Below are 21,927 nucleotides of genomic sequence, written 5' to 3'. Positions count from 1 at the left end.
ATTCTCAACCACTGCGCCACCAGGGAAGCCCAGAGCAGTCTTTTTTAAAAAAAAACCTCTGTTAGCCAGAACACAAACTAATACTATAATTATTTCTGAAATGGCATGTTGAATAGACTTGTGAAACTAGCAATTTATTAGACTTTTTTTTTTTTAAATAAATTTATTTATTTATTTTTGGCTGCGTTGGGTCTTCGTTGCTGTGCATGGGCTTTCTCTAGTTGTGGTGAGCAGGGGCTACTCTTCACTGCGGTGCACAGGCTTCTTATTGCGGTGGCTTCTCATTGCAGAGGATGGGCTCTACCTGCACGGGCTTCAGTAGTTGTGGCACGTGGGCTCAGTATTTGTGGCGCACGGGGGCTTAGTTGCTCAGTGACATGTGGAATCTTCCCGGTCCAGGGCTCGAACCCCATGTCTCCTGCATTGTCAGGTGGATTCCTAACCACTGCACCACCAGGGAAGTCCATTATTAGACTTTTAATGATATCCAGACCAAAGACTGAGGGGGCTGTGTATCTTGCCTTGTGCTATGTGTTTTAGAAGCTTTTTCATTCCCTTGCTGTTTTACTTCTTAATACTCTTTCTGGAACTTTATGCTCTTTTTTTTTTTTAATTAAAGTATAGTTGATTTACAATGTTTTAATTTCTGCTGTACAACAAGGTGATTCAGTTATATATATGTATATACATTCTTTTTTTATATTCTTTTCCATTATGGTTTCTCATAGGATATCGAATATAGTTCCATTTGCTATACAGTAGGACCTTGTTGTTTATCCGTTCTATATATAATAGCTTACATCTGCTAACTCCAACCTCCCACTCAATCCCTCTTGCCCTTGGCAGCCACAAGTCTCTTCTGTATGTCCATGAGTCTGTTGCTGTTTTGTAGATAGATTCATTTGTGTCATATTTTAGATTCCACATATAAGTGATATCATATGGTATTTGTCTTTCTCTTTCTGACTGACTTAGTACGGTAATCTCTAGTTGCATCCATGTTGCTGCAAATGGCTTTATTTCGTTCTTTTTCATGCCTGAGTATTATTCCATTATATATATGTACCACATCTTCTTTATCCATTCATCCATCGATGGACGTTAGGTTGCTTCCATGTCTTGGCTATTGTGAATAGTGCTGCTGTGAACATAGGGGTGCATGTATCTTTTTGAATTATAGTTTTGTCTGGGTATATGCCCAGGAATGGGATTTCTGGATCATATGGTAATTCTATTTTTAGTTTTCTGGGGAACCTCCATACTGTTTTCCAAGTGGCTGCACCAACTTACATTCCCACCTTTTCTCCACACCCTGTCCAACATTTGTTACTTGTAGACTTTTTAGTGATGGCCATTCTGACTGGTGTGAGATGATATCTCATTGTAGTTTTGATTTGCATTTCTCTAATGATTAGCGATGTTGAACATCTTTTCATGTGCTTATTGGGCATCTGTATGTCTTCTTTGGAGAAATGTCTATTTAGGTCTTCTGCCCGTTTTTCGATTGGGTTGTTTGTTTTTTTGTTGTTGAGTTGTATGAGCTGTTTGTATATTTTGGAAATTAAGCCCTTGTCAGTCTCATTGTTTGCAAATATTTTCTCCCAATCTGTAGGTTGTCTTTTCGTTTTGTTTATGGTTTCCTTTGCTGTGCAAAAGCTTCTAAGTTTGATTAGGTCCCATTTGTTTATTTTTGTTTTTATTTCTATTGCCTTGGGAGACTGAGCTAAGAAAATATTGGTAGGATTTATGTCAGAGAATGTTTTACAAAATTATGATCTCTTCTAGGAGTTTTATGGCATCATGTCTTATGTTTAAGTCTTTAAGCTATTTTGAGTTTATTTTTGTGTGTGGTGTGAAGCTGTCTACAACTTCATTGATGTACATGTGGCTGTCCCAACTTTCCCAACACCACTTGCTGAAGAGACCGTCTTTTTCCCATTGTATATTCTTGCCGCCTTGGTTGAAGATTAATTGACCGTAGGTGTGTGGGTTTATTTCTGGGCTCTCTATTCTGTGGAACTTTATGCTCTTGAACAATGTTGGTTACTTATGATTCTGTGGTCAGCTTGAGAGGAAACAGTGATAAGATACTTGGTGGAACAGGAAAGAAGCATAGGGAGATTATAGATCAGAGATGTCTTCTCTATGGATACTTACCATTTATGGAGAGTGGCCTAAGGAGTTTTAGGAAAAGAAGAGGAAAGGAAAGATGAGGTAGGTGAAGCCAACATCAGGTTTCTTTCATCCTTTTCCTGACCCCCTTAAACTTCTCTTCCTGCTTTATCATGAGAACTCAGAAATTTCTTGTGATTGTTAGAACTCACTTTTTTAAACTGTTCCGGGCGGAAGAATCGCTTGAGAAGCTCATTGCAGTTTCGCAGGTGGGCCCCAACCTTGGGGATTCTGTATTCCACCTCCAAGTGATTTTATTGTGGGTAATCTTGGATCAAACTTGGAGAAGCCCAGTTAGAGCCAGAGGATTAGCTAGGAAGGCCCAAATTTGCTGTGATTTGGCTGCATCCCTTACTCAGTTTTGTTTGCTTTGTTTTTAAAATCTAGAGTACAAGGCATAGAAATCTTTTCTGGAGCAGTAAGTGCCTGAATAATTGTGTTTGTTTGTGTAGCCTGTGACTGGTTCGTAATACAAGCTTGGTAGCAGATTATTTCCCCACTGATTTGGCATTTGCTACAACAAATATATCTACTGCCAACTCCCTAAATATTATCTTGACATCCTATAGAGTTTGTTATTTTTCTCTTTATTTTCATCTTTTAAAGTGTTTCAAGGTCCTTTAAACCAGTGGCCTAGCCTGGGGCTGTCCTCCCCTCCCCTGCCACCTCTGGGACATTTGGCAGTGTCGAGACATTTTGGGTTGTTACTCTGGAAAGAGTATAGTGGGTGGAATTCAGGGATGCTGTTAAACAGCACAGAACAACCCCTCACAGCAAAGAATTATCTAGCCTAAATGTCAATATTGCCAAGGTTGCAAAATTTTTTTTTTAACTTTTTACTTTATATTGGAGTATAGCTGATTAACAATGTTGTGATAGTTTCAGGTGCACAGCAAAGCGACTCAGCCATACATAAACATGTATCCATTCTCCCTCAGGCTCCCCTCCCATCCAGGCTGCCACATACCAAGGTTGCAAAATCTTGCTTTAATATTTGTAGTCATTATATGATTACTACAGGGGCAGCATATTTTTCCCTTCATATGACATGCTAGATGAACATTATGATGATGCAGGAATTATAAATGCTGATGGAGAGATCAGTAAATAGTTAAGAAATTTAGAAAGCTGATTTGGTTCCTTTTCCTGTTCCTGTGCAATTTGAGGATTAATTTACTACTCATATAGTTTACAAATGTAAGGAAAATGGTTGTTCATCTGAGAGTGTTCTAAACCTAGGATCGTCTTCTGTGCCCACGCCATTTCCCCTACCTTTTTGAATGTTAAAGTTTACCTTTCAGCTATTACTTCAGTACCATCTACTACATAGTTTTTCATACTGCATGTTGTGACCCAGTGGTGGGTTGTGAAGTTAGTGTAGCAGATGATAACTAGCATTTTTGAAAAGTTAAATACAATAGAAAAATAAAAGAGTGCACCACATATAGTAAGAGTTAAGTTTTGTCTTGCAAAACCTATTTTAATTATATGTTGTCAGGGAGGAAAGTTTCTTTATCCTACTACTCTCCTGGTTCTATGGCTGTGGCCCTATGAATTGGACTGACAAAAGACAGATTAACAAGAGAAAAAACAAACAGAAGTTTATGCTTACATGTGGGGACACTCAGAGATGAGTAAACCCTAGGTTTAGTTGGAACTTGGGCTTATATAGCATCTTAGCAAAGGAACGATAAATTTTCAGAGAAGTGACAAGACAAAGGAAAAGGACTTTGAGTTCCTAGGGCTACAAATTGTGGGAAGGGAAATGGATGGAAACTAAAGGTAGATAAAGGCTAGCTGGTAGGGTTATGTAGGTTCCTCTGTTGTCATCTCCAGGCTGTTAAGGGTCTAAGGTTGAGATTAATTGTTGTCCTTCCTGGTAAAGAAGGAAGGAAGGGGGAGCACCTTGGTAAATTTATGTCCTGCTTTTGGGCAAATAGGGAGAAGGCAAAGAGCTTTCCTCCTTTCTGCTCCTTCTCAATTGTCCTCAACTAAAAATAGTCCTCAAGGATCAAAGTAGTCCTTATGGACACTAGAGTGGCATGTTTTGAGGTGGCTTATTTTGCCCGCTACAATATCTGTGCATGTGTGTGCTGGGTCATGATGTAAAACTATATTTCTTGCTGTGGATTACAGGGAAAAAAATGGAAAGCCACTGATTCCAATAAATTACAAAAGCAATATTAGCTGCGTGTTTTATAGTTCTTGAAACAAGCTAAGATTTTATTTATTGATTTTGTGAAGCAATAAACTTATTTCAGTTTTTTAATTAGAAAATTTTGGCTTTGTACTGTCATGAGGTAATTTTAGAATGCATTTTGAATTTATAAGACTTTCTGATAGAATCAGTATTGAATTTGGCAACATTCTTGAATTGTAATTCTGTTTCATTAAAGATCATGGTTTCCATGTGCAATAATGTGTCAATATCAACAGAGTCCCAATAATGAGATTCCTCTATTTAAGAAATGTCAATTTGATGAAAGGCAAACAAAATTGGGTATATTTCAGTATCATATGATACTACTTAACTAAACATTAATTTGGTTATTAACTAATCAGAAACTGCTTACATCACAGTGTTATGGAGCTTTCCATCCTCTACAAAAAACTAACATTTCAGAATAGATTCAAGCTTCTTACATGGAGTTTTTGAGTTGAGACATGCACCTAGTTGACAAATTTTAGTTTCATACTAAAATATTTAAGATTAATTCTAGTATAATTTATTTCAGATTAAATTTAGTAGAAGCTTTTGTAGAAGATGCAGAATTGAGGCAGAGTTTACAAGAAGATTTACTTCGTCGATTTCCAGATCTTAACCGACTTGCCAAGAAATTTCAAAGACAAGCAGCAAACTTACAAGATTGTTACCGACTCTATCAGGGTATAAATCAACTCCCTAATGTTATTCAGGCTCTGGAAAAATATGAAGGTAATAAAATGATTTTGTTTTTGTTTTCCTTCACTCTCAATATACTTAGCAAATGTTCTGTCCTTTTAAAGTTGGTTCTGGTGACTCATCTTTAAGTTTTCCTAAACTTAAACTTAGGTTTGTATTGCCCTCTGGCTGTATCACAGAAGCCACAAGTCATGAGACAATTTAGAATTTTTGTTTTTTAGAAATGAATATTAGGATTACGAGGTTTATTAATAGGTGTCTTGCACTAACAGTGGCAGTTGAACAGGGTTTGATTGCTAAAGACTCACAGGACCCGAAATGACAGTGCTTACAAACATATGGTTTATTACGGGAAAAGGATACAGTCTAGCAGCCGCGCTAAAGTAAGGATAATGCATCACAGCCAAAGGCTGTCACAGCAAGGGGGCCAGGGAGGTCAGGTGCAGGTACCTATAAAAAGGTCCTTGGTGAGGTGCACCTTCTCAGATCAGGGACCATTATTGTATGCAGAACACCCTGGAACCAGGGAGCCTAAAACAGTCTTGCTGGGCTTTTTAATCTTTTGCTGGTCTTGTGGACGTATTCCTGTTCTGTAACTAGCTTCTACAGCAGAGCCCTCTTGGGGCCTCAGTGAGACCAGGTGCAAATCATCGATCACATGGTGCTAAGCTGAATGATCCACCTTGAATCTCCTGGGACTAGAGATTACAAAACAACACAATTAGTATGTTTCATGCCTTGACCAAGGGTCATTGCCAAGCAGGAACTTTAAGAAAACACCGCAGGCTAATTCCAGGCCTGCTGGAATTAACCTTTCCAGTACACCTATGAAAGAAAGTTAAGACAGAAGGTCTTGGTGGTAACAGTTGAAGTCAGAGGGAAGTTACTACAATAAAGTAAGCAAAATCATATATTAGTTAATATAGTATTGGTAGATAAAATCAACTTGCTCTTACAAGCATAGTTTTTAACTTTAAGTGAACATAAGTTTCTACAGCAAATATTTTAGTAAGTACAGAGTTATATGTCTAATACATAAAGCATTTTAAGTTTCAGAGTTAAAAATCGACATCTCTTAGAACTATTGAAAACAAACCTTTCAATATTTTGAGAAAGCTTTATGAATTTTTTTGTAGGCAGACTTAAAAAAAAACTATGATGACTGGTACAAAATAAGTATAGATTTAATTTAAATTTTGTGGTAACCTTTCCTCTTATTTATCTAACAGAGTGTAAAAGAATAGCTAACTGCTTATCGTTTCAGAGTACCACTGTATAAAAAGTATTCCTATTCTAGTCAAGGCTCCTCTTTAGACTGATGAGGCTTAAATGCCCTTGAATTTAGTTCCACCAAAGTGGAATTAAAGAAAATGGGTCTTTAATCTTTTCTGTTTCGCATTTCCTTAGTGTGGCTTAATTTCCCTCCTTTGTGGCTCAATTTCCTCATCCTGTAAATGAATATCTTCTACTGCTATGATTTTCTGATTCTGTCTCCTCTGGCCTCATTCCAACAGGATCAGTTGGAAGCACAAGGGGATTGACCAGTGTTAGGGATGTAATCAGGGTGTAACCGTGGAGATAGGCTCTCTAAACAATTTACTCTTACCACTTAACATCAGCTTTTTTTTTTTTTTTTTCCTTAACTTCAGCTGCTTTAAACATTTCTCTCACATCTCTTCCCTCATGAGGTAAAAAAGCCATCCTTGTCCCTGTGTCCTCCTCTTGTACCTGTACTCAGTGAAGTTTCTGAAAGCCTACATTTCCATATTCCATTCACTCCACTGGCTTCAGCCCTGACCACTGTACTGAAATGGCATTTGCTAAGTGACTTACTTGTTGCTAAATTCAGTGAACACGGTCCAGTCCTTATCTTACTAGGTTTCACTGGTGAGTGTGACAGGCTTTTTTTCCTCCCAGTTTTATTGAGATATAATTGACATATAACATTGTATAAATTTAGGTGTACAACACGATTTGATATGTATATATATACTACGTAAATGATCACCACAGTAAGTTTACGTAACATTGTCACCTTACGTAGTTAGTGTTTTTTTTCTTATGATGAGGCCTTTTAAGGTCTAATCTCTTAGCAGCTTTTCGAATATACAGTACAGTTTTTGTTTTTGTTTTTTAATTACAGTCACCATGTTGTACATTACCTTGCCAGAACTTAAATCTTTTTTTTTTTTTTTAAATTATTTGCTTTATTTATTTATTTTTAAATTTTATTTATTTATGGCTGTGCTGGGTCTTCGTTTCTGTGCGAGGGCTTTTCTCTAGTTGCGGCAAGCGGGGGCCACTCTTCATCGCGGTGCGCGGGCCTCTCACTATCGCGGCCTCTCTTGTTGCGGGGCACAGGCTCCAGACGCGCAGGCTCAGTAGTTGTGGCTCACGGGCCTAGTTGCTCCGCGGCATGTGGGATCCTCCCAGACCAGGGCTCGAACCCGTGTCCCCTGCATTGGCAGGCAGATTCTCAACCACTGCGCCACAGGGAAGCCCCAGAACTTAAATCTTATAACTTGAAATTTGTACCTTTTGACCACCTTCACCCATTTCCTCCACCCCCTGCCTCTGGCAACCACCAGTCTGTTCTGTATTTATGAGTTTGGTTTTATTAGATTCCACATATAGGTGAGATCACAAAGTATTTGACTTTCCCTGTCTCACTCTTTTCACTTGACGTAATGCCCTCAAGGTCCATCCATGTTGCAGATGGCAGGATTTCTTTCTCTATGGTTGAAGGATACTCCCTTGTACATATGTATCACAGTTTCTTTATCCGTTCCTTTGCCGGTGGACACTTAGGTTGTTTCCGTGTCTTGGCTGTTGTAAATGATGCTGCAGTGAACATGGGGGGTGCAGATATTTCTTCGAGATAACGATTTTGTTTCCTGTAGATATATACCCAGAACTGGAATTGCTGGATCCTTCTATTTTTTGCCATCCTCTTCAGTGTAGTCACCCCACGCCCACCCCACAACCCCCAGTTCTATTTTTGGCCCTCTTTTCATTCAATACCTGAAACCTTAAACCTGGGATTTTTGAATGAGTTCTTGAAAGTATCCTGAAATTTTATGCAAAATTTTGTGTATATGTATTTTTGGAGGGGGAAAGGATCTGCAAGTTTCATCAGATATTCAAAAGTCTATGTAAACCACCACCACCCCCAAAAAAATGTAAGAAATATTGCTCTGCATATTCTCTGGGGAATCTTTCTTATTCCCTGAGATAAGCACGGAAGTTAGGAATTGGATTTGAAAGGCTTGGCTCTCTTCATGAACCTCTCTGCATATGTGTGGCTTAATGTACTTGAGAGTTTTCAACAAGTCAGTAATTCCCTACTTTTTCGGTGTTGCACTTAATATAAGACCTGTGAGATATCATAACATTAGACATCATCACATACAGACCTGTGAGATATCATAACATTATGTAAATCAAATGCTTTACATTGTCAGTTTGATAACTGATGTCCAGTTAAGATATTTGAAATCACCCAGCCTAGAAAATATTAAAGGAGGAAGACTGTTCCAAGTTTCGTGGTGCTAAGAGCTATGTATTTTCTTTCAATAACATGGAACATTGGAGAATCTAGGTGTATCCTAGTCACTGGGAACCTAACTAATCTCTCTTGAGTTGATTTACAATATTAGTTTCAGGTGTACAACATAGTGATTCAGTGTTTTTATAGATTATACTCCATTTAAAGTTATTATAAAATATTGGCTATATTCCCTATGCTGTACAATATATCCTTGTAACTTAATTTACCCATAGTAGTTTTACCTCTTAATCCCCTAACCCTATGTTGCCCCTCCCCCCTTCTCTCTCCCCACTGGTAACCACTAGCTTGTTCTCTATCTGTGCATCTGTTTCTGTTTTATTATATTCATTTGTTTGTTTTATTTTTTAGATTCCGCATATAAATGGTAGCATACAGTATTTGGCTTTCTCTGTCTGACTTCATTAAGCATCATACCCTCCAGGTCCATCCATGTTGTTGGAAATGGCAAAAATTCATCCTTTTTTATGGCTGAGTAATATTCCATATATATACATGTATACACACACACACACACACACACACACACACATCTTCTTTGTCCATTAATCTGTTGATGGACACAGGTTCCTTCCATATCTTCTTGGCAACTGTAAATAATGCTGATAGGAATATTGGGATTTGTATATCTTTTTGAATTAGTGTTTTCATTTTCTTTGGATATATACCCAGGGGTGGAATTGCTGGATCATATGGTAGTTCTATGTTTAGTTATTTTTTTTTCCATACTGTTTTTCACAATGGCTGCACCAGTTTACACTCCCACCAACAGTTTATGAGGGTTCCCTTTTTTCTACATCCTCGCCAACAATTTCTTATTTGTGGTCTTTTTAATGATAGCCATTCTGACAGGTGTGAGATGATGTCTCACTGTGGTTTTGATTTGCATTTTTCTGATGATTAGTGATGTTGAGCATCTTTTCACGTGCCTCTCTTGAGTTTAAAATGGCATTTTGCAGAGTTTAGCGTAGCTCCTACTGACTTCATGGAGAAAGTCAAAACTGAGGCTAATTTATGAGGAAAAACCAAATGCACTGTCCTTAAAAGTAAAATCATTAAAAGTTTTAAAAAACATATTTGTATATTACTAGAAATTGAGTGTATTCTGCAATCTTGTGATGTTTTGGTTTTGATTAACTCTAGGTTTAATGTTATTTTAATGTTATTCCTGGAAAAAAATGAAAATAAAGTAAATTCAGAGACAGCAGAGGGCAGCAACAGTTTAGAAAGTAGATTTGCATTGAGTGATAAAAGCTCTACTCTAAATTATCTTTCTCCTGTTAAAAAAGAAAGGCTATTTGAAAAATATACTTGGCCTCCCTTATTCCTCATATCTTTTAAAATTGAAAAGTTGAGACACATTTGCAGCAAAATGGATGGATCCAGAGTTTATCAAACTAAGCGAAGTAAGTCAGAAAGAGAAATACAAATACCATATAATGTCATTTATACATGGAATCTAAAATACGACATAAATGAACCTATCTACAAAACAGAAACAGACTCATAGACATAGAGAACAGACTTGCGGTTGCCAAGGGGGAAGGGGGTCAGGGAGGGAAGGATTGGGAGTTTGGGGTTAGCAGATGCAATCTATTATATATAGAATGGATAAAAAACGAGGTCCTACTGTATAGCAAAGGGAACTATATTCAGTATCCTGTGATAAACCATAATGCAAAAGAATATGAAAAAGAATATATACGTGTAACTGAATCATTTTGCTGTACAAAAGAAATTAACATAACATTGTAAATTAACTATAGTTCAGTAAAATTTTTTTTAAAAGTTGAGGCACAACCTAAAACAATGGTATTCTGCATTTGGAGCAAATTTCTGATAGTGCTTAAAACAACTCTAAGTATCTAGATTTTGTTGATGAATTTTATTGTAACAGCTATCATACTGAGGTATTAACCCTTCCCTCTGCCCACATCCAAGTAATCATCCTTTTCTGTTTCAGTATATTTAAAAACCTTACATGTGCTATTTTCCCTCCCCTGGTCATTGTATCCTCCTCAATGAACCCATAGTAATCTTTCTTAGTACGTCTGATCATATCATTTCTTCCCTTTCGGTTATGAACACATTAATTTGCTTCCCATAACCTACAAGAAGAAGCCCCATTCCTGTGCCTGGCTGGCTGCTACTTCTCAGTCAGCCTCCCTTATACTCCCTCACCTACTCCTCTCCTCACTGTACTCGTTCTCCAGACTGCTCTGATTTTTTATGCTTTTCTCCATGTTTTTCCTTTGTCTTAAATGCCCTTCACTACCTTGTCCACGTGATGGAACCCTACTAATATTTAAGATTGAGCTCAAGTATCACCCTTTCTGTGAAGCTTTCTCTGCCCTCCTCATGCAGTTTTCTGGTTTCCATAGCACCTTCTGCTTATCTCCATTGCTTTTTAACCCTAAATAACATAGTAAGTTAGTCTAATAATAATCCCCCCTTTTAACCTGATTGCTCAGTTTCCTTCTAAATAGAAGATAAGAATATGAAAGCAATTTATTTAGCATTTCTGAAAAGGAATCTGCTTTACTAATGTAGCCCTTTTTAAACTTTAGCCTATAAAGCTGCAATTTAAGATCTGGTTGGATTTTGTATTTTGGAGATATTTTCTTTAAATTTCATCTTTATCAGTTTATAAAAGCAAGGTAAACTCTAGTAATTATTCTACCATCCAGAGGTAATCATTATTAATATTTTGCTTTATGTTGTTTCATTCTTTAAGCAAAATTATAGAAGGCCAGTTATGCTTAACACTTTCTTTGACAAGGAAGACTTGTTCTAAATGTAGTTCATATATTAGGAAACAATTTGAGCATAATGTGAATTTTGTGTTGCTTATGCACATTTTGCCCATGGGAAACACTGGGTGAATGCAGAAAATTGCACCCAGCTGAACTGAGCAGTGTAGGCATACACAAAGTGTACACAGACACACACCTCAAGCATCCACCGTGTGTTCATGAGCCACACTCGTTTGCATGTGGTGTTACAGCTTTGCACTACATTTCAGAGGACTCACCATTTCACAGTAACTTACAAGCTGCAACCTTTTGGAAGTGCACCTCCACAAGCAAACTTCATGTCTTTTGTGAGGTAAAATGCGTTATTTATTGTAGTATTTTTGTATTTCCTATACATTTAATTTAATTTAACATGTGTAAAACTGCCCTTTAAAATTTTTTTGTTTTTTATTTCTTTTCTTAATTTTATTTATTTTTTCATGGAAGTATAATTGACTTACCCAGTTAGTGTCAAGTAATAGAGGTTAAATTATGGCAACTAACAATTAGTACTATTTTTACTATTGTAAAATCAGTACTGTTTATTTATTAAATGTACAATTAGAACATTTTTATCCCACCAATATATTCTATTACACTTTTGCATACAGCCAGTTTTGTTATAATGCAACATATGCATCCCTATGCAAAACTGTGCAATAAAAACTAGTTTACGAGATAAAAGAGGTCAAGGCACAACACTCAGAAACTTCATCAGTCACACTTCTGGTCACCAAATGTGTGGAGGTTTTGCCCCACACCAAGTGATTTCCTGTGACACTAACTGGGTGTTCTGCAATTTAACTTAGTTCTGACACTGTCTCCCTGGAGATAGCATCAGATCCCATAGGTTAAGGGCTCAATCCCACAAGCCTGGTGCCCTGCAACCTCTCCACCCAGTCTCAAGCCCAGGTATTACCTGTACTTCTGACCAACCGATTACAGATGAGGTCCCAATGACCCCCCTTCTCGGGTTTAATCAATTTGCTAAAACAGCTCACTGAACTCAGGGAAACACTTACTTACACTTAACAGTTTATTGATACAGGACGCAGATGAACAGCCAGATGAAGAGATAGGGCAAGTCTCGGGGGGGTCCTGAGCACAGGAGCTTCTGTCCTATAGAGTTGAGTTGCGTCACCCTTCTGGTGGATGTGTTTCCTCTCCTGAAAGCTTTCTGAACCAAACATGCCCCCCGCCACCACTACTGGGGTTTTAGGAAGCTTCCTCACATAGGCATGATCAATTATTAACTCCATTTCCAGCCCCTTTCCCCTCTCTGGATGACGGGGGTCGGTGGGGGGTAGAGCTAAAAATTCCAAGCTCCTAATCATGGCTTGGTCTTTCTGGTGACCAGCCCATACTCAAGAGGTCATCTCGGGTCACCTTATTAGAACAAGAGTTGCTCCTAGTGCTCTTATCACTTAGGAAATTACAAGGGTTTTAGGAACTCTGTGTCAGGAACCAGGAGCAGAGACCAGTACATTTTCTGTTATCTCACAGAGACTAGCATGGTGTAAAATGATACTCATAACTAATCAGTGGAATCAGAAGAGAAAGTCAACATAGGAAAGAAAATTACTGTTTTGTCAAAATGACAATAGTAAAAAAGGAAAATGAGGTGTATTGTCAGAGAAAGTATTACCTGCAAATGATGGAACGGAAACAGGTGGCTGTGCTCAACAAAAGGGATGATGTGACCCAAGAATCTGAAAAGGAAGAGAGGGCAGGGGCCATGAGGGAGGATAAGAGGCCAAAACTATAGGGCGGCTGTTGGTGGTGGTGGAATAACGGAGATGCCCTTGTGCTAGGTTGTTATTCAGAGCGATTGAATTATTTTATCTTTTACCATTGACTGCACTTCAACTGTTGGTTTCTTTGCTAATTTGGTAGTGTTTTGGCTCCAGCCTCATATTTGTGTGAATACTGTAAACTTTCATTAGCAGCATCTTGCTAGCCTTTTTTCCACTTATGTGAATTTTTTTTTTTTTTAAGTTTTATTCACTTTTTTAAAAAAATTAATTAATTTATTTATTTTTGGCTGTGTTGGGTCTTCGTTTCTGTGCGAGGGCTTTCTCTAGTTGCGGCAAGCGGGGGCCACTCTTCATTGCGGTGCGCGGGCCTCTCACTATCGTGGCCTCTCTTGTTGCGGAGCACAGGCTCCAGACGTGCAAGCTCAGTAGTTGTGGCTCATGGGCCTAGTTGCTCCGCGGCATGTGGGATCTTCCCAGACCAGGGCTCGAACCCGTGTCCCCTTCATTAGCAGGCAGATTCTCAACCACTGCGCCCCTTATGTGAATTTTTAAATCCATTTCATAAATATATTTAAAGGGTCAGATAAAGTTTAATTGTACTTCATAAAACTTCTAGGTTGGAGTTAATAATACAAGGAAATTACGTTAAATTAGTCAAGAGAACATGGGCATAGAATAAATTTTTAAATCTTTGTTAATTGAAACTCATGTCTTTTTATTACCATTTACCAAAATACTTACTAGAACAAGGATGTTAATACTAACTTGATAATTAATTTAGACTTTAGGTTGGTTTTTCCCGTCGTATTCTATTTGGAAAGTCTAATTCAGCAGATTTGTGACTAGTGGTTGGACCTGAGTTAGTGTCGGGAGGACACGTGTAGGGAGGCACCTCATATCTGTTACCCAGAACTCTCCTATAGTTCATTTTGATTTTAGTGTCACTTGCTCATTTAACTTGATTAGAAAATCTTAGTGTCTTTTTCTTAATTATTTTGCCAGCCGTTTCCAGTTACTTCTCAGTTACATTAAATAAAATGTAAATGATTTGAGAGAGAAGACGTTTACCAGTGAGTATCAATAATTTAGGTGCAATTACAGCCAATTTACCCAGCAACCTTAACTTTGCCAGACACAGATCTGGGAAAGTCTTCTCGTGGTGGGAAGTTGGGGGCCTGTGGTGTGGTTGGTGTCTGCCTGTGGTGAGTAAGACCAGGCATTGCAAGCTCGTGCCTGAAGGGGCCCGTCAGATTACAGATAATGAGGCAGAATGGTGGGCTGATATTCTCATGAGCTAGGGAAGTCATGGTCTGACTAAAGTGGACCGCTGCTGGTCGGACTACCTGATTATCACCGAATGGGAATTCTGACTGAGGATTTCTCATATGGGCCCATGTTTCAAAGTCTACTCTGAAATCCTCTCTCTAAACTCTGCTTTTGGTGTTCTCTCTCTCAGTAAATGGCCCCATTATCTACCCAGTGGTCTAAGCCTTGGGAATCAGCCTTAACTGTTGCCTCTCCCTCTTTGCATTCACTCAGTCACCAAGTCCTATTGGTATCGCATCATATATATTCTTCACCTCGGACACCTTTCCATCCCGCTGCCAGCACCCTAGTCCAGGCTATAGCATTTCTTACCTGAACTACTGTCAGCCTCCTAATGCTTTTACTATCTCTTGTCTTGGCTCTTTCTAATCCTTTCTCTTTGCTTCAGCCAACTGTCTTTCTCAATATGTAAATATATTTATAAATAAAAATATAAGTGTGTTGTTAACCCTTCAGGGGTTTTTCACTGCCTTTATATATTCACTGCCCTTATATTTCACTGCCTTATATTTTTGTGCGATTACTTGTCTAATGTCTGTTTCCCTCACATGCCATAAGGGCAGAGACAAGACTGTTTTGGGGTTTGACAGGCCCCTCATAAATTGTTGCCTCTGCCTATCTCTCTGTCTATCCTTTCCCTCCTAGGACTCATTGCCAGTGTTTCACAGACTTTTTTGACCTTGTCTCACAGTAAGATATACATTTTCATTTGACTTTGTGCATACCCATGGGTGTGTCTATGCAGTGTTAAAAAACAAAATTCAACTGAGTGGATTTTAAAGATCTTACTGGCTTTAATGAACAATTCATGAATTGGGCAGCATCCCATCCAGGAGATAGAAGGGAGCTCTCTAGAGCTGTACAAAATGAAAGACATTCATAGGCAGAAGGGAGCTGAAACAAGGAAGTTATAAAAAGCGGGTTGGTTATTGTAAGGTTACTTTCCTTTAGGGGTTTGTAGGGGTCTATCAGGTGTATTACCTAACTGGTGCTGATCAGGTGATTCCTGATTGGCTGGTTTAAGATTCCATTTCTGGGAGAGCCGAAACTGTAATTAAGGTAAGCCTCGATTTGGTGACATGGGGCTTAGCATAAGCGACTCCATTTGGGGCCTGTTGTCTTGTTTTTAACAACATGTATACACGGTATATATAAAAACTGAAATAATTATATAATTAATTATATAAACTGAAATAATATGTAAAATTGAACCAACAATACAGTGTACTTTGACATTTTTCAATTTTTTCACTGAAAAATGCTAAGATTTATTAAATTAATTTTATGATGGAGAAAAGTCTGCAGTTTGAAAAAACAAACTATATTTGTTTTTTGCATCTGTTCAAGTGAACTTGAACATCCTCTGGATCTCACATATACTGCACACTCATTGGCCTTTGTATGTGCTGTTCCTTTAGAGTCAGACATTTATCCCTTCCTGTCTCACCTGGCTTTGTTGTCTTCATCTTTAGATTTTCACCTTCAAAGTCATTTCTTTGAGTGGGCCTACCTTGTTCCTACATTTGAGTACACTCCTGTCCTGGTTATGTGTTTCCAAAGCACCCTGTATTTCCCTGTCATTATACTTGCCATCCTTCTTTGTAATTAGTTTAATGACTGTGTCATCTCTCCCCGACACCTGAGTGTACGGTATGTCCCCAAGGAACAAGTATTCCAGCCCAACTTCTGACATGTAATAGGCCTTCAGAAACTTCTTTTGGGAGAATGAGAAAATACCACTTAGTGTAGGAGAGAGAATGTGTCAGAAAGGAAACTGAAAAGCAGTAAAAGAATGGGAAAGTACTTAATGATGAATGATGGTGCTAGGAGTTCAAGATGCTTTGTCTTACCATTGTTATTTAAGAGGTCCTGAAAGCTTACGGTGTTCTTTATTTTACTTCAGTGTCTATACTAATAAAGGTATGTTAGCAAAAATTGATTAATTCATTGCTTACATCATAACAAAGGACTGGTATCCAGAGGTTGTTAGAGAAGGTAAGGGAGAAGCAGAAACAGTGAGAAGGTTTAGCAAACACTTGGGAGTACTCACTGTGTTCCTGACACTGCTAGCTGCTGAGGCTGTGATAGGACCCCAAAACAGTCTCTGCCCTTATAGCATGTGAGAGAAACAGACATTAGACAAATAATCACACAAAAATATAATTTTGATAGATGTCATAAAAGGAGAGTTCTGAAGTGGTATATCAAGAAAGTGCAACATTTTATTTTGGGGCAGTGCACATGCCAAGGTGGTTTTCATTGGTGTTTTTGCCACTTGACAAGTAGCCGTGCGGCTTGCGGGCTCCTAGTTCCCTGACCAGGGATTGAACCCGGGCCCCAGCAGTGAAAGCGCTGAGTCCTAACCACTGGACCGCCAGAGAATTCCACTGAAAATTAACCTTTCTAAATTAACTAAGGATAGTCTCCATAGTATTTCTCAGTCTATGATTAAGTGGCATGAACATAGGCAAGATGGAGAAAACAAGTCCCAAAACTGGTGTTAATACACCAGTTAAGGCTTAGATTTAGAAGCTGGCCTGGGCATCATTCCAGGAGTATATTTAATGAACCACTTACTCTTTTTTTTTGTTTTTTTAGTATTTAAATATTTATTTATTTATTTATTTTTGACTGCATCGGGTCTTAGTGGCTGCACGCGGAGTCTTCGTTGCAGCATGTGGAATATTTCATTGCGGTGCATGGGCTTCTGTCTAGTTGTGGCATGCAGGCTTAGTAGTTGCGGCACATGAGCTCGGTAGTTGTGGCTCATGTGCTCGGTTACCCCACGGCATGTGGGATCCTAGTTCCCTGACCAGGGATTGAACCTGCGTCCCCTGCATTGCAAGGCGGATTCTTAACCACTGGACCACCAGGAAAGTCCCTGAACCACTTACTCTTGATAGACTCATGGGCTTTCAGTTTATCCTGAAATTTGTTATAATTTTTATCATAGTAAATGATGATGAAATGTTTGATAGTGATTAAATTATGCTTTGGGTTGTTACAGAAGTGTAAGTACTTATGCTTATTGACCTAAATGTTGCAGCAGTTTCTGAGGCACATAGCAGCATTCTTTTAAAATTTTTCCTTGTGATGAGAATTCTAAGGATTTACTTACTCTCTTAACAGTTTTCATACGTATCATACAGCAGTGTTAACTATAGTCGTCATGCTGTACGTTATATCCTTAGTGCTTATTTATCTTGTAACTAGAAGTTTGTAGCTTTTGACCACCTTCCTCCAATCCCCCTCCCCTCCCAGCCACAAATCTGATCCCTTTAACTATGAGTTGTTTTTGTTGTTGTTGTTGTTTTAAGATTTCACGTATAAGTGAGATCATAAAGTATTTGTCTTTCTGGACTTCCCTGGTGGTGCAGTGGTTAAGAATCCGCCTGCCAGTGCAGGGGACACGGGTTTGAGCCTTGGTCCAGGAAGATCCCACATGCCGTGGAGCAACTAAGCCCAAGCACCACAACTACTGAGCCTGTGCTCTAGGGCCCGCAAACCACAACTACTGAGCCTGGGGCCACAACCACTGAAGCCTGCACGCCTAGAGCCCGTGTTCCGCAACAAGAGAAGCCACTGCAATGAGAAGCCCGCACACCACAACAAAGAGTAGCCCATGCTCACCGCAACTAGAGAAAGCCTGCGTGCAGCAATGAAGACCCAACGTAGCCAAAATTAAATAAATAAATAAATTTATTTAAAAAAACAAAGTGTTTGTCTTTCTCTGACTTATTTCACTTAGCATAATGCCCTCCAGGTCCATTCATGTTGTTGTAAGTGGTGGTATTTCCTTTTTTTTTTAATGGCTGAATAATATTCCTTTGTGTGTGTGTGTGTGTGTGTGTCTTTGTGTGTGTGCGCATGTGTGCACGCACGCCACATTTTCTTTATCCCTTTATCCATCGATGGATACTTAGGTTGTTTCCATATCTTGGCTATTGTAAATAATGCTGCCATGAACATGGGAGGTGCAGATACCTTTTCGAATTAGTGTTTTGGGTTTCTTTGGTTATATTCCCAGGAGTAGAATTTCTGGATCATATGGCAGTTCTATTTTTAATTTTTTGAGGCTCCTCCATACACAGTTTTCCATAGTGGCTGTACCAGTTTACAGTCCCACCAAGAGTGCTCCAGTGTTCCCTTTTCTCTACCTCCTCACGAGCATTTGTTCTCTTGTCTTTTTGATGATGACCATTCTAACAGGCATGAAGTGTTATCTCATTGTGGTTTTGATTTCCCTAATATTGAGCATCTCTTCATGTACCTGTTGGCCATTCATATATCTTCTTTAGAAAAATGTCTCTTCATGTCTTCTGTCCATTTTTAAATTGGATTAATTGGGGTTTTTTTGCTATTGAGTTGTGTTGTTAGTTTTTTATCTATTTTGGATATTAGTGCCTTATCAGATAAATGTTTTGCAAATATTTTCTCCCCTTCCATAGGTTGGCTTTTCACTTTGTTGATTGTTTCTTTTGCTGTGCAGAAGCTTTTTGGTTTGATGTAGTCCCACTCGTTTATTTTTAATTTTATTACTTGTGCTTTGGCTTTATATCCAAAAAATTATTGCCAAGACCCATGTCAAGGAGCTTCTCCCCCATGTTTTCTTTTTTCTAAAAAAATATTTATTTATTTATTTGGCTGTGTTGGGTCTTAGTTGTGTCATGCAGCATCTTTGTTGTGGCATGTGGGAGCTTTCATTGTGGTGTGTGGGTTCTTTGTTGCGGCACACAGGCTCTAGAGCGCACAGGCTTAGTTGCCCTGCGGCATGTGGGATCTTAGTTCCCCCACCAGGGATCGAACCCACGTCACCTGCATTGGAAGGTGGATTCTTAACTACTGGACCACCAGCGAAGTCCCTCCCCCATGTTTTCTTCTAGGAGTTTCATGTTTTCAGGTCTTAACAAATTTAAGTATTTAATCCATTTCAAGTTAATTTTTTGTAAGTGGTGCAAGATAAGGGTCTAGTTTCATTCTTTTACATGTGAATATCCAATCTTCCCAGCACTGTTTATTGAAGAAGATTGTCTTTTCTCCATTGAGTATTCAGCAGCATTCTCAAAAATGAAATCTTCAGCGAGTAATAAATGAATCTTTAGGGGCTGACAATGAATCTGGAGTTCTTAGAGAAATTATTGAATTTGATTGCTTAGATATTCTACATTTTGATGCATTTAAGGAGTTAACAGGGACTTCCCTGGCAGTCCAGTGGTTAAGACTCTGTGCTTCCACTGCAGGGGACGCAGGTTCGATCCATGGTCAGGGAGCTAAGATCCTGCATGCCAGGGCCAAAAAAAAAAAAATTATTAAAAAAAAAAAAAAAAAAAAAGCAGCAGCTAACAGTTATTTCCCAATGTGATCTTTTGTATTTTTCCTAGGTGAGTGTTGCGTGTATCAGAACTAATGACCAGTGATTGGTTGCTTCATTAGTCCCTTGCTCCCTTCATAAAGTCATTCATTCAGCATAGAGTTATCCATTGCGTACTTTGTGCCAGGCATTGTTCTGGGAACTACAATGGTAGATATGACAGATAAGGTCCTTCTTATGGAGGTTCAGTAATAGTGGAAGGGAAGAGAGAGATAAATAAATGAGCAAGAATTTCAAAGAGTAGTAAGTACAACAAAGAAAGCATAATATTTTGATGTGACTTGGCTGGGCCAGGAAGATGCTGGATGTGGTGGTCAAGGATGGCCTCTCTATGGAATTGCTGTCTCAGGTGAATCTCAAATGATGACAAAGAGCTCACTGTTAAGATCTAGGGGAGGCTAGTGGGGCCAGCTAGTATAAGTGCCTACAGCTTGACTTGTTGAAGGAGTGAAGGGAAGCTAGGGTTGTCAAGCATAGAGATAGAGAATAAGGGCGCCTGTTAGGAGGTGAGGCCAGAGAGGTGAGGCCTATCCAAGGTTCTTAATATTTTTCGTGCTGTGGACCCTTTTGGCTTCTAATAAGGTCTATGAACCACTTGTCAGAATAGCGTTTTTAAATGCATAAAATAAAACACATAGAGTTAAATAGGAAGCCAATTATATTGAAATACACTTATCAAAATATAAAAGAAATTCTTGAGAAATAAGTCCTTTTTATTAATGCATTAAATAACATGATCTGAGTGAAGTTCGAACTTCTTTAATTTTGAACTAATGAGTTTAAATGTTAAAGTTATCTCCAAAAACTATAATATGATATGAAAATATATCTGGTATTTTAATTGATGACAAAGACACAAGTACTGATGATACTACTGTGGTTTATTACTTACATTAACAATGGAAGAAAATGCTTGATTCCAGTTAGAGGTTAGAGAAAATGAAGATGGGATTTACTTCTCTTCTTTGTTTATGTACTACCTTGAATTCAAGGCTCTATGGACCTTTGTTTAAGACCCTGGGATAGATCATGTAAGGCTTTTTAGATTGTGGTAACTAGTGGAAGATGGAGTTTATCAAAACCCAATGGGTGGTGCTCGCTTTGGCAGCACATACACTAAAGTTGGAACGATACAGAGAAGAGAAGATTAGCATGGCCCCTGCACAAGGATGACTCGCAAATTCGTGAAGCGTTCCATATTTTTAGGTAATAGTATTATTAAGATTTTATTTTAGTTTCTGTACTTCTGTAATTAAAAACAATCGTACTGAAAAGTATGTTATTTTGTTACTAGAAATAAACCAAAAATGATTAAAAAAAAAACAACCCAGTGGTGCCCATCAGTTGATGAATAAATAAAATGTGGCATATCTATACAATGGAATATTGTTCCTCAGTCAAAAGTAAGGAAGTACTGATGCATGATACAACATGGGTGAACCTTGAAAACATTATGCTAAGTGAAAAAAAGCCGTCACAATATAGTGTGATCCATTTATATGAAAAGACCAGAATAGGCAAATTTATAGATTCAGAAGGTGGATTAGTGATTGCCTAGGCTTGGAGGAGTGGCAGGAGGTTGGAAGGAAATTGTAAGTTACTGCTAATGGGTACAGGATTCCTTGTTTCTTTTGAGGGCAGTGACAGAGTTTGAAAATTGATTGTGGCGAGGGTTGCACAAATCTGTGAATATACTAAAAACCATTGAATCGTACACTTTAAAATGGAGAATTGTTTGGTATATGAATTATATCTCAGTAGAGCTGTTATTTTTAATTAAAACCATAACCAATTGGGGGAAAAAAAAACCCAGTTGGAAATTGCCAACTGGGGCTCAGTACAAATTACAAGTAGGGGAAGGAATTCAAGATGCTAGTGAAGGCTTGCAGGATATGGAACAAGTGAGCAGAGGAAGGGACTTTTTTTTTTTTTTTTAAGATTGCACAATTTTATTAATTAATTAATTAATCTTTGGCTTTGTTGGGTCTTCGTTTCTGTGCAAGGGCTTTCTCTAGTTGCGGCGAGCGGGGGCCACTCTTCATCGC

General features: G+C 38.4%; 1 protein-coding gene and 1 non-coding gene across 3 annotated transcripts in view; both read left to right on the top strand.

The window, feature by feature from the left end:
* MSH2 (mutS homolog 2) overlaps positions 1–21,927 on the top strand; it is a 74,148-nt gene that overhangs the window by 21,597 nt on the left and 30,624 nt on the right. For both annotated transcript variants that reach the window (XM_007190051.2, XM_007190049.2), the window contains one exon: positions 4,908–5,107. In XM_007190051.2, the coding sequence (XP_007190113.1) occupies positions 4,908–5,107 (200 nt within the window). The remainder of the gene's footprint in view (positions 1–4,907; positions 5,108–21,927) is intronic.
* Positions 20,975–21,086, top strand: LOC114238831 (U6 spliceosomal RNA). Its single transcript, XR_003624101.1, has one exon. It is a non-coding gene; the product is annotated as a U6 spliceosomal RNA (small nuclear RNA).

Source organism: Balaenoptera acutorostrata, chromosome 12 (assembly GCF_949987535.1).
Source record: "Balaenoptera acutorostrata chromosome 12, mBalAcu1.1, whole genome shotgun sequence".
Lineage (NCBI taxonomy): Eukaryota > Metazoa > Chordata > Mammalia > Artiodactyla > Balaenopteridae > Balaenoptera > Balaenoptera acutorostrata.
This window is presented reverse-complemented; position numbering and strand designations above follow the sequence as displayed.